The following is a 13,086-nucleotide window of genomic DNA, read 5'->3' as shown; positions in this document are numbered from 1 at the left end:
ACCGGAGCAGTATGAATTTTGGAGCTAAAACGAGCTTCATCTCCCACAACACCAACTAAGACCTGTGCTGCGTCGCTTCGAGCCACAATCTCCTTTTTTTTCCCCTGACGCATTATCCCTGTCCAGCGACGAAGCAGAACAAGGCAGAAGATGTCGTCAAACTCGACATCCACCAAGGTCGCACAGGCCGGGATCTTGAGCGGCAAGAACCCGGCAACGTATGACTCCAGCAACCCCATATTGATCTTCATCATCCAGGTTGGTACAATCTTCATTCCATTGCCTCATGCATGTAACCTAATCTTCTTAAAAGGCTGGTATCATCATCATTTTCTGCTGGCTTCTCCACTGGCCGCTGTCCAAGATCCGCCAACCCCGCGTTATCGCAGAAGTCATCGGAGGCATTCTCCTAGGCCCGTCGGTTTTTGGCCATATACCCAATTTTACCAACACGATCTTCCCAACAGCTTCAATTCCAACTTTGAATGCAGTCGCCAATTTGGGACTGGTATTCTTCCTGTTTCTGGTTGGTCTCGAAACTGACGTGCGCATTCTGGTGAGCAACTGGAGGATCGCCGCCAGTGTGTCACTGCTGGGCATGATCTTGCCTTTTGGATTAGGTCAGTAGTATCGCTCTGTTGTCGCTATTCAGCTAATAAATGATTGATAGGTTGTGCCATTTCGTATGGCTTATATCATGAATTCAGCAGTGATCCAGGCACTGTGGCTGTCGACTTTGGAACCTTCCTGCTCTTCGTTGGTGTGGCTATGGCCATTACCGTATGTTAGAAATCATCCTCATCGTTCTGAGATACATGGTACTAATTCAACGGGACCGCTAGGCTTTCCCAGTTCTTTGCCGTATATTGACCGAATTGAAGCTGTTGAATACGAATGTCGGTGTCATTGTCCTATCAGCAGGTGTCGGAAATGATGTAACTGGCTGGATTTTGCTCGCCCTTTGCATAGCCCTTGTGAATGCCAGTAGCGGTATCACGGCGCTATACGTATTGCTAGTTGCCGTCGGCTATATATTGTTTCTCTTCTTCGTGGTCCGACCTATTTTCGTACGATACTTGCGCAAAACCGGCAGCCTCGAAAAAGGCCCGAGCCAGTCGGCCGTGACAGTAACGCTGTTGCTAGTCCTGGCTTCTGCCTTCTTCACCCAAGCCATTGGAATTCATGCTATTTTCGGTGGATTCATCATCGGGTTGATCTGCCCACATGAGAAAGGGTTTGCTATCAAATTAACGGAGAAGATTGAGGATCTCGTGGCAGCTGTCTTTTTGCCATTATATTTTGCTCTTTCCGGTCTTCAAACAAATTTGGGTCTTTTGGATTCTGGCATTGTGTGGGGTTATGTCGTCGGAATCATTGCCATCGCCTTCTTTGCAAAGATCATTGGAGGAACAGTGGCCTCCAAACTAACTGGCCTTTTATGGCGAGAAAGTTTTACAGTAGGTGTGTTGATGAGTTGCAAGGGTCTTGTAGAACTTATTGTTTTGGTAAGTCGTCCACCTCCAAACGTACGATATATGACTTACAAATAATAGAATATTGGCCGACAAGCCAAGATTCTTAGCGAACGTACTTTCACTATGTTTGTCGTCATGGCTTTAGTGACTACGTTTATGACCACGCCTCTCACATTGGCCTTGTATCCTAAATGGTACCAAGACAAGGTTGCCCGTTGGAGAAGAGGTGAAATTGACTGGGATGGCAATGTGCGAGACCAGACTACAACAACTTCATCTAACGAAGTTCTCGAGAAGCCGACCGCAAAGCCGATTGAACGGATGACTGTCTACCTGAGGCTTGACAGTGTTGCAAACGTGTGCAGCTTTATCGGACTTCTCGGCACCGACGGTAAACCACGCGAGAGTGCTCCACGCGAACACTATTCGAAACGAGTAGCAGGCACCGCAGCCGAATCATCCATTGAGGATCAGCCCATTGAAGAGGCCGAGAAAAAGCCACTTTTGCATGCCCATGGAATCCGTCTTATGGAACTTACAGACCGTTTGTCAAGTACGATGAAAGTCTCCGAGATTGAAGAGTATTCTTCCTGGGACCCAGTTGTGAATGTTTTCAGATCGTTCGGTCAGATCAATAACATCCCCTCAGAAGGACGCGTTTCAGTCATACCTGAAAGCTCCTTTGCCGATGCAGTACTCGACATGGCTCGCGATACTAGCTCGAATTTCCTTTTGCTGCCATGGAGCGCTAGTGGCCGTATGATCGATCGTCAGAGTGTGTGGTCCTCGGAGAGTGCATCAGACAATACAAACGCACCTTACCCATCATTCGTGTCTGATGTTTTGCGTGGCGTCAATTCGTTCTCAAACGTGTCTGTGGGTATCCTCGTTGATCGAGCCTTGGACATGCCAAGTCAGGAACGTCACACGCTTCACCGCGCCAACAGCACGCTATCTCTTCCCAACATTCGTACCAATCTTGCTTCTTTGACTGCTGGAAACCGTAACCAGCATATCCTGTTCTTGTACATTGGCGGTCCAGATGACCGTTTTGCGCTCCGTCTCGTCCTCCAACTCGCGCACAATCACCTGGTCACAGCAACGATTGTTCATATCGACGTGCCGAAGACCGGAACAGAGGCAAACGAAGCAGATAATGACAAAACATTCTTCGCCTCTATGCGTGATTCATTGTCATCCGAACTCTCGTCTCGCGTCATATTCAGCACAGTCGTTTCAACAGCCACGAATGGCGACGCGGTCAAACTTGCTGTCGAAGCCGCCGATAACGAAGCTAGCCAAGCACGCGGCGAGACAAACCAGATTATTGTAGTCGGCCGTCGAAGTGTGGGAACGGGATCGTCGTCGTCGACTGAGTCAAGTGATGGACCTGATGCACGGTCAGTGCTGGGTGCTGTAGGTGATGCGCTTGTGCGCAAGGAGTCTAGGGCTAGTGTTTTGGTTGTTCAAGCGACCGGGGCTTATTAGTCTTGCCTATTTACTAGCGATTTATCTGCCAAGTTTCCTGGTAATTGATTTTCAAAGGTGTTTGTATATAGGCCTGATTCATTTATATGTATATGATGCTGAACTTGACCTTTTTTTAAGAGTCCAATTTTTTTAAACCCTCAGTAACATACGACATCTGTAATATGACCGTACTTAAGTACATAGTAATGCCCCAACTAGGCGCCGCAATCCCGAGAAAGGGCTCTGAGTCCTGCTTACATAATATTAGCTTGGAGAATTACGAGGTTTTCCGGACAGGAGCCTCCCACAGAATCATATAGACCTCTAGTGTAGGATATAGAGTGCATATCTTCCTTGCGATTTTTCTTTCCATGTTCAATGTTCTACTGTATGAGCGGTCTAGTGTCAATATTAGGACCGGCCTTTGTCACAAAACCTACGGATTCGAGTAATACGATGTATAAATTAGCTCTGTTGTATCTACATACGGGAGTACACTATCGTAAGACCGTATTTAGCCCTCTCTTGAATCATATACAGAAGCAAGACAGAATTTAAGGCAAAGAGAGGAACAACTCCTTAAGCTTGGCATAGTTAGGAGTTCCGAGGCCGGTAGCTGGGTCCCAGCCCTTGACAGCTGGGAAACCTTCGGTGCCGCAACCCAAGTTAGTTCCGTTGGTGATATCATTGAGAGCCCAAGGGTTGAGGTAGAGAACGGGGTTGATGAAGCCGACGGAGGACTTGCCGATAGCCAGGCGCTCCTCGTTGATCTGGTTGGAGTCAGTGGTGCTGAATTTAGAAGAAGTTGAAAAGAGGCTTAAACTTACAAGAGTGATGACTGAAGCAAACAATGGACTGGCCAAACTTGATCCAAAGAAGTGGACAAGCTTTCCATCCAAGTATGATTCAAAGTAAGCTCCGTTAGCGGCGATATCAGGGATACCACGACCAATACGGTTGTAAAGACCGGTAGTGGTGTTGAAGTCGACATTTAATTCTGAGTAATATGGATACGACGGGTTGCCAACATGGAAATATTCCTCAATAGCAGCCCACTGATACCATGGACGCTCGAAATAATTCGAGAAACCCCCAGCGGAGGAGAAATTGACGGCACTGCCTCCTAAATTGACTTGCATGACACTCTCGGCGTCAGTGACTGCCTGGCCTGGGTAAAGCATGGTTCCGCTGACCGATGTCACGTAGGGGCATCCAGATGGGTACTGAGGATTGAAGATACGAGCATCGGGTCCAAGACAGCCGTTGGAGTTTCCACCGTCACCAGGGAACGAGGCAACGCCATAGTCACCGGAAGCAAACATGATGGTAACCCCACTCAAGCCTAATTTAAGGAATTCATTGCACTGGCGTTCCACGTACTTCGCAGGGAGATCAATTTCTGCCTGGCCGTAAGATGCGGAGATAACGTTAGTTGGCTTGTAGACTCCGCATTGAAGCTGGCCTTTTGTTTCGTTAGCTGGGGTGCTCCACGAGTGTTTGAAGTGAGTTACTCGCCCTTGTATCCACCCTCTTGGGGATCAGGATATACTGGGTCGATGCTTGGGTCATTGCCGGTTTCGCCGTAAGCAGAGTATGTGCAGTAAGACTATGTTGCGTTAGCAGGGAATTTACAAGAAATCAATGTATGCATACTCCATCAAGAGCATCCAGGAAGGTGTTGAACAAGTTGGTTGTAGCGACTTCGGCAGGTTCATACAACTGATCGTCAACTTGGTAAAGAACAACCTCTTGAGGATAAATCAAGGAGAATCTGCTGAAGTTAGAAATTGCTTTCTAGAAAAGATTAAAGATGACATACGCCATTTCAATATCAATGTCTGACTCTCCTGAGTTTAATGAACTAGATGCAGGAACAGAGTAATTGGCGCCATCGATTAATTGCGGCTTGGGGTAAGTACCCACGGGCACATCGGGATTGACGTTTTTCCAGTAAAGGTCCAAATCAGACTTGGCAAAGTAGTCACCCTGCTCGTAGAGACCCAGTGCATTGTCCGGGTTTGGCTTGTTGGTCGGCTTGGGAAGACCGTACAACGCACGAATGCAAGGAGCAGTTATGTTGTAGCTGCAGTTTGCAAGATCCGAGTCTGAGCCACCGGAGTGACCATGTTCCGGGGTGAGGTCATGGACTGGTGCATGGATCGACGTGCGAGAAGCTCCGGCCTTGATTGCTCGCTTCTCTTTCTTCACGGTACGTTTGACGGCCTGGGTCATTTTAATCCCAGGAGTGATGTAATCAACATGCTGGGCAATGTGCTCGGGCAGATGGTACCTGTAGGTCAATTGAGCATTGAGGAGTGCACCGAAGCGGGATCAACCTACTCATCACATCCGACACGGACACGGTCACTTTCCGCATGCTCATGTTCAAAGTACTCGGTTTGGAATAGACGCTCAGCCTCCTCGGTCGTGGCATCAAACGCAAGCCAGCCTTTATTGTCCGAGTGCACAATTCGTGACTTGTCAATGCCCGAATGGTGCAACCACTCCTTGATGCTCTCGACGTGGTGTTCCACCGGTGCAAACAAGTCGTGAACTTCCTCCATGGAGAGATACTGGCCATATCTGTCGGAGCGGGGGTCGGAGCTGTTGTTTTTTTAGTGATTGTTCTGTATTCCGGCTTCCCTCAATCCACTTACACCGCCTCTGTATCAAATTAGGTTAGTCGACTATTATACAGTATAAGAAGGTAGACATACTTAGAACTTCAGGACCATCGTGCAGGTTCGACTGGGTCAAACCGATGCGGATCGGTAGAATGGCGGAGCTCTCAATGCGAGTCCCCTTGACCCAATCGGTCGCTGGACGGTGACGCTTCTCGTGAAGAACATGTCTGGCAGGCGACGGAGCAGCCACTGCCAGAGCCGTCAACGCAGAGACGCTGGCAATTTTGAGGAAGAACATGATTGCACAAAGACTGGAGTCACCGATCGTATTCAACTTTCAGTCCTAGTCGATTGTTCCTCTGTTTTTGGTCGACATTCCAGAAGCGAGCGCGGGATTTAAAGGATTGCGCGACTCGACCCCTGTCGCATTGCTATCTCCTCCGCAGATAATACCATGCCTGATCGGTCGGACAATGGAGTGCGGGGTTCCATATTATACCGAGTCTTATCAAAACAAATTGAGAAACGACCAATCTGGCAGGTCAATTGTCTCCGGCCAAGTTGCAAGGATGGTCGACAGGCACGCGATGGCTGTCATTTGCTGTTAGTAGATGAAGGTTACATGGCGGCTAACAAAGGCTTGAGCTTATCGGTGCTTAAACAGGGCGAAGCTAGCCCAAAGAGGCAAGTGATAAACATTTAGCTTCTCCATCGGAGAGGCGCGAGAGGAGAATCGATTGCTTCACGGCAATTGGCCGATGAATATAACAGAGGTGGAGGGCTGTGCGGTGTGTACGAATGTGTCGATATGAGTGAGATGTAAGCGAGCAGGTAAATTGAAACTTAAGTCGATGGCTGATGAATGCCTGAAGAAACAGGCTGACCGGGGTTAAGCGTGTTCTACGGAGTAGGCGGGTGGTTGTTTCCTCCGACCCGTTCTTGCCGAGACTGGACGCATCATCTGATTTTCAGCTCCAGCTCAGCTCTGCCTTCTCAACCTGCACTATGACACTCTCAAGAGACCCTCCACGATGAATCATCTCAGAGCTTTCCAATATGCCAAGCAGAATGAGTCTCCATCGCAGGATCCGCTTCTTGTTGACGCTACATAAGTCACAAAACAAACGCCTACTCCGATGTCTTGCATGTGATCAATCTCCATCTGAGATGGCGCGTAATTCAAGACAATATTTGTGTGCTTCTTTCAAGGAATTGTGGCTTCTATCGTAATATCACGCCATTAACGACGACATTCCTGTCGACGCGAAAATGACCGAAGCGCCCTCCATCCAACAGGTCTCCCTCTCGCTCAGTGCAGAGCGCAATGCAATCGCTCCCGCAACATGTGCGAACAACAGTCGCCTCGAACGCGACCTGAAAGCCGTGCGTGAACATGTCGAACCGCTCTTTGCTCCAGCAAAAATACCAATACCTCTTCATGATCGCATGTCGCCGTTCAATATCTGCATCAACCGACAATTCGCGCAATCGCTCGATTCGATACACCGTCTGCTCGACCGAGCTCTAGTCGATATTGTTGAGCGATGGTTCACTGACGTTGAAGCCAATTTTCCGTCGCGGATGCCGTTGGAATCACACGAAGAGGAGGTGATTAAATGGATCAGCGGCCAGGAGCAAAGTCAGTCAGGACCGAGGAAGATGCTTGATTTTCGTAAACGGTCGGGCATGTGGCGAACAGATATACTCTTCGAAGATCGCAATACCGAAGCAGCGAAAATTTGCGAAATAAATGCACGTATTCCATTCAATGGGTTTTACATTGCTGGTCTGCATTGCGAAGCCACGCAGAAGTTTGGAGCAAGTCGGATAGGCTTCAAAGCGCCGAACGACATAAAGGTTAGTCTTTGAGACAATGCAAATGCCGTCGCCTCAATTAGGTTGTGACTAACCTCATCCCAAAATAGGACACAAAGGAGACACTATTCGACTGTTACGACCGATCGAAACCGGTTTTTCACGTTCACAAGAAATGGCCCGGAGTCGATTCGCGCTTGTTTGGCCATGAATACAAAAACGCCACTGGCCTGGACGTGGTGCAGATTGAGCCATCGCAGTTGCAGCTGGAAGAAGATGGTAGCTCTCCAACGGGATGGTCATTGTACGCGGACGTCGGTGGCAGCGGTTCTGGGAATGGCAACAACATATCAAGCACCGGTGGGAGTCTACTCAAAGTCGAGCAATGTGCAGTTGAACTGTTCCAAGAGGAATTCTCTGATATTAATTCCACCGCTCTGAAACAATTGGCCACGTGTAGTGTGAACGACTTTCGTACCATTTTTCTGCTTCACGACAAACGAATCCTGGGTATTGTCCGTGATGAAATTCCAAATTTAGTACGACGGAACGTGCTTTTATCTCAAGAGGGGGAGATTCTTCGTGACGGTATCGCCGAAACTCTAATCCCGGGATCAAATGCCCTCAAGCAACTGCTCGAAGATACCAAACAAGATCCGCTCGCCAAGAACGAGTGGATTGTCAAGCCTGTGCGCGATGCATCATGCAACGGTATCCGCCTTGGAGTTGATATCGAACAAGACGAGTGGCTGTCATTATTGGAGCGATTGTCCAGCCGTGCCCTCTACCCAGCGAGTGATGATGCATATGTAGTGCAACGACTAGTTGTCCATAAAAAGTACGACATAGTGCGCCATGATGTGTCCGTTGCCAAGACTGAACAGTTCCATCTCATCGGATCCTGTCATATGATTAACTCCCAGTCATTGGTCTTCGGACCCTGGAGGATTGGCGACAAGGTTCATGTTGGTCTCGGCCCAGATGCTCGGGGCATTGTGATGAGCTGCGTCGTGAGACCCGAGGATATGGAGCAACTTGATCCCCGGAAAAAGGAAGAATGAATATGGGTCTCTAGACGAAGTCGTGCTATCTATAAGTGTGGTGAAGCTAGACGCACGACTTAGTAACGCAAATCTGTTCGTCATTCATAAGGAATGGATCTGCTTTCAAATTCAATCTCTACACTTGCGAACATTGCAATCATGAATGCTGAATGCCTGCAACCAAGTGCTGTCTAATTACCAATGTGATGCATATGACAGACACGCCTGAAATGATAACAGTTCATGCAGATTTTGATATTCGTCACGCTGGGACATACCAAACTTTATTCCAACCACTAGAATTGCATAACGTCTTACGACTCCCTTATCGTTCGTCTAGACATACTTGTAGTATCTATACTATTTAGTCTAGCTACATATATGTGAGCTATACACAACCTGCAACACTCTCACTCGGGCGGCGAAAAGTACACAGGTCTCCAGGTATCCAATAGTATTGTACACTAGAAAGAAATGCCCCCAGCATATCTTCAATATATAAACTCAATTCTGTACAGAAGCCTAGCCCGAAATCGCAAACACTCTTTTCATTTTAGCATAGAATCAACTAGGACTGATCTCGCATCGCAATCATGCACGAAAAGGTGCACGGTTCATTATTGAAAATACAGGTCGCAGGCCAACTAGTCCATTTCCATTTGACTCAACTCCTCTAATACGTAATACGGTGGTAGTGCTAAGTATCTAGACCGGATCTTTATGCGGGGTGAAGGATGGGGTATATGTGAGGTCCGTAAAGAAATTTCTAGGATACAACCTAAGAAGGATACCCTGCAAGTATAGAGTTTGTCCCCGCATAATTAGAGATCTGAGAGGTTGGCGCGTATGCGCATTGAATGGCACGTTGCGCTCAGACCAGTGCTATCAAGAAGTATATTCAGATCTATGGAACGAATGATAGAGCTGATCATCGTGTATCCCAATAGGACTATCACTATCAGGTGACCTCGTCAGCCCTAAGCCATCAGGCATGTAAGATCTTACATGTATTCTTAGCTCCTTTACAGAATATGCGCTATCTCCTGTCTTCAGTGTTGTGCTTCATCATGATCTTAGCCGAAAAGGTGCCGCTTTTATTGGCCCTCGATTCCACTTACTTGCCTTCGAAATAGTTTAGATCTATGCCTTGGTTTCTGGTTCTCGTGGTAATGTACCTGATAGGATATTACGAAAATGGTTGCTTTCATATGGTTTAGGGCTCACCTTTTTCCCCACCTTGCGTGCAATGGAACGACCAGCCCAGGTACTAGCCTTTCAAAAGGGCCATCATAGCAAGCAATAAATCCAATGACGATCTATCCAGTCGTTCAGAAAACTGGTAGTACGCAATAAATTCAACGTTATGTTTGGAAATTTACTATCAGATGATTCTGTGATTTCGTAATCAGCATATCATATGAAAATCTATTCAATTAACAATATATACTAATAGTGTGTTCATAGGTATGTACATAACCTGTTCTTGCACAGCATAAGACAGGAAGGGAACTGCACTATATAAAATATGACGAGCGAGCTTGACGACGGCATTAAGCAAAGCCAACGCTGACGACGAAGCTAACGTCGTCGTTGAATGAAGTAGTGCTGTCAAAGTCAAAGGGACCACCGTTGCTAGCGATGTAGCCGACGGCGTTGTAGTGACGCCAGTAACGGGTAGGGTAACTCCAGGAACGGAAAGAGTTGCCCTGACCATTGAGACCGGACTGGGGGCAGAAGGTAGCGTCCTCGCTAAAGATCTTACTGCCGTCGTTGGCGTTGAGCATGAGCTCGTAGTTGGAATGACGGATGAAGCTGCCAGGGGTGTCGACGGATTCGAAGGAGTAGCAGGCGCTGTTACCGAGACCAGTGCGGACGGTCCAGCTGGCTGTTTGTCTGGTGGTAAGATCGTCCGATGAGGTGACGACTTGGGTGTTCACGGTTGAGCCGGTGTGGGTGATGTAGCGTGTTGTGCAGCATGATGTGGTGGCGCGTAGGGCGATGTTTTCACCAACGGTCAATCCGGGGCCGCTGATGAGGGATGTAGTGGCGTATCCAGCGGCGACAATGTTGGCTTGGACTTGGCTCTCGGTATCATCGGAAGGATAGCCGGTGGTCATGACACCTTCGTAGAAGGTGCCTTGGGCACGGTCACTGTTGTCACCTCCAGTACCGAGAATGATAGCACCCTCTTTGACCATTGGGTAGTAACCATTAGCGGGGCGAATTCCGCTGTAATATGTCGACAGCGAGCCGGTGGTAGCATCACCTCCACGGATTGCCCACTGATTGGGCTCTCCCTTGATTATAGCAGTAACGAATCGTGAGGTGATTGTCGGGTCTGCATCGTTGTTGATAGGGTCATAACCAGAAAACAAGCCGTTCTCGAGATCGGCCATGATCCAAGGACCAGCACCCGAACCAGTACCACGGCCAGAGCCATCACCAGTGCCGAAGTAAATAGCCTCCATGTGGCCGTTGCCAGTATCATCGCTGCTGGTCTCTGCATTGCCGTAGTCGAAGCAGCAGCCGGTGTTGTAGTGGGTACCATCCAAAACTGCGTACATGCCCTCTGGATCATCGCCGGTGGCAGTTTTGACAGCGGCGTTGTTACGGTAGCCGGTGAATGGCGAAATGAAGACGCCGTAGGCCTTGGAACCGTTCAAGGTCACTGGTGCGCCAATAGCGCTGGCAAGGTAGTCGTAGCCATTAGCGTCAGGACCGCTTGCAGCGCCTCCAGGTGGTGCCTGAGTGAGATGGTTACCATTGCCAGACTGGTCGTAAATAATGGTAATGAGACAGGTGGTGCTGGCACAGAATGTGTCTTGGGCAGCGGCGTTGGCAACACCGCCAGCGGACAGAGGGGATATATCGGTAGTAGCACCGTCAGAGCCACGGGAAACCTGATAGAGGGCGCCGGTGAAGGAGTCGTACAGCGCGCGAGTAGTACTGTGTGCAGCGACACAGGGGGTGCCGCCAGAAGAGTAAATATCACATGGTCCAGCCAGGGAACCGGTGACGTAAAGGCTCAGAGCGAGTACGCTGCTGAAGCGGTCGAGGACTGGTCGAGAGAACAACATGGCTGGTCGATCACCCGGGTGTATCTTGGTAAGGTAAGGAATGTATAGAAACACCTGTGATTTTCCAGATTCTTCAGCTACGCTATATCAAAGGAAGGACATTGGGGGGTTTTATAGGTCGAGTCATGTCTCCGTGTTGCTGAGATTCATGATTCATCATGTGTCGAGGCTATGTCGCCGGCGACTTTACCAAGATACTACGGTTTGCTGAATGTTACATCGTACAAGTTTTATTTTTCCTAAGCATCTTGGCGAATATTAAGCTGTTTTCGGCCCTCCCCTCACCAGTTAGACTTTTGGACTCCACTATTTACTGCGGATATTTACTGGAGAATATATCCATCATTTTTCTCCAAGAATTATGTCCGGTATCTCCACTGAATTATTGAATAGGCAAGGTTGTACTGCAGCGAACACGCATTCCACGGCGAGCATTGTTGTCTACTTCATCCAGAAAGCTTGCCGATTGGCTAGTATAAAACATTGTACACAAGTTTGGTCGCATCGCGCCCACTTCTCACATTTCATGAGTATGCTTCTGAAAGTGCCGGTGAAGAGGATGACACAGAAAACTATCCGTTTGGGGAAGCACTTGGTAAAATTATAACCAGGAGCCGCAAGGGAAACAAACTACATAGTGGCGGGGCGCTTTAACAGAAGATCCTGGAGAAGTAGTGCTCAGTATTGCTACTACGGACGGAGTCTGGAGTAGTCTTACCCCCAATCTCGCAATTCCATTGGATCGATCTTGAGCTAATTAAATGCTTAGAAATTGCTGACTACCTAGCGTGTTACCGATGTCGCCTCAACTTCAAGATTGGGCTGGACTGTCCTGAGCCATCTAAATGACCACTTAAGTAACTCATGCATCTCTCCTTAATCTTGTTATAAACGAATGGAACATCGGTGTCGCCGGTCATCTAATTTTATAATATCAAATATGCTGCTTGTATACAAAAACGTGACTGATCTATGATGGACGGCCCGAGATTCTCAAAGGAATGTGGCTTTTCTGCTGACACCATAAGATCCGTTTTGGGGTTGGCGATTTCATTATTGACCGAATAACAACCATTTTTATCAATCGACTCTAGCTAAGCCGGCTATGCACTTTTATGTTAGGTGATGGGCTCAGCTGACAGGTCAATGTTTTGACCAATTATTGCGCTGTTGGATTTGAGTCTTGTTATTTGTGGAGTACCAACTCGTTAATGATCTTACTGCAAATGAATTGAAGGTTTATCCACATGATGAAAAGAAGAGAAATACTATACAAAATTCTATACTCACCGACTCGCTCCAAAAATTTTCCGAACCTCTCGGATCGTTAGGGCTATTCAGAGGCGCACCATGATGTCACCAGATGCTATGAAATTTCCTCATTAGACAACTAAATCAAAAGACAAGAAAAGCCGCCGGTTGATCAATGCCAACAATACATGATTTGTTCATTGGAGATTCAAAAGTCAGCTCGATGTCTTTGCCGTGAAGTAAACTTGCAGGATCGACAATCGAAATTCCCTACTTTGCATAGACGGAAATCAAGTGTGCATCGAGCCAACGACCAACAGTGCTAGCTATT

The 13,086-nt window shown here is 47.9% G+C and overlaps 4 protein-coding genes across 4 annotated transcripts; 2 read left to right on the top strand and 2 right to left on the bottom strand.

Annotated features, from left to right (window-relative positions):
• Positions 1-150: 150 nt before the first annotated feature.
• Positions 151-2,963, top strand: BHQ10_009401 (uncharacterized protein; the record flags this gene model as incomplete). Its single annotated transcript, XM_040882313.1, has 5 exons — positions 151-258; positions 314-620; positions 671-780; positions 843-1,505; positions 1,554-2,963. The coding sequence occupies 5 exons, from the start codon at positions 151-153 to the stop codon at positions 2,961-2,963; spliced, it is 2,598 nt and encodes an 865-aa protein (XP_040737903.1).
• Positions 2,964-3,499: 536 nt separating this feature from the next.
• On the bottom strand, positions 3,500-5,867 carry BHQ10_009400 (uncharacterized protein; the record flags this gene model as incomplete). The annotated part of the gene is made up of 8 exons (XM_040882312.1): positions 3,500-3,715; positions 3,773-4,407; positions 4,473-4,551; positions 4,599-4,716; positions 4,765-5,235; positions 5,286-5,549; positions 5,603-5,609; positions 5,663-5,867. The coding sequence occupies 8 exons, from the start codon at positions 5,865-5,867 to the stop codon at positions 3,500-3,502; spliced, it is 1,995 nt and encodes a 664-aa protein (XP_040737902.1).
• A 971-nt stretch (positions 5,868-6,838) lies between these two features.
• BHQ10_009399 (uncharacterized protein) lies at positions 6,839-8,445 on the top strand (the record flags this gene model as incomplete). Its single annotated transcript, XM_040882309.1, has 2 exons — positions 6,839-7,426; positions 7,495-8,445. 2 exons carry the CDS (start codon positions 6,839-6,841, stop codon positions 8,443-8,445), a joined length of 1,539 nt encoding a protein of 512 aa, XP_040737901.1.
• Positions 8,446-9,977: 1,532 nt separating this feature from the next.
• On the bottom strand, positions 9,978-11,504 carry BHQ10_009398 (uncharacterized protein; the record flags this gene model as incomplete). Its single annotated transcript, XM_040882308.1, has 1 exon — positions 9,978-11,504. The coding sequence occupies one exon, from the start codon at positions 11,502-11,504 to the stop codon at positions 9,978-9,980; it is 1,527 nt and encodes a 508-aa protein (XP_040737900.1).
• Between the last annotated feature and the right edge of the window lie 1,582 nt (positions 11,505-13,086).

Source organism: Talaromyces amestolkiae (genome assembly GCF_001896365.1).
Source record: "Talaromyces amestolkiae strain CIB chromosome Unknown scaffold24.1, whole genome shotgun sequence".
Classification (NCBI taxonomy): domain Eukaryota; kingdom Fungi; phylum Ascomycota; class Eurotiomycetes; order Eurotiales; family Trichocomaceae; genus Talaromyces; species Talaromyces amestolkiae.
The sequence above is the reverse complement of the archived record's forward strand: the minus strand, read 5'-3'. Positions and strand labels throughout refer to the sequence as shown.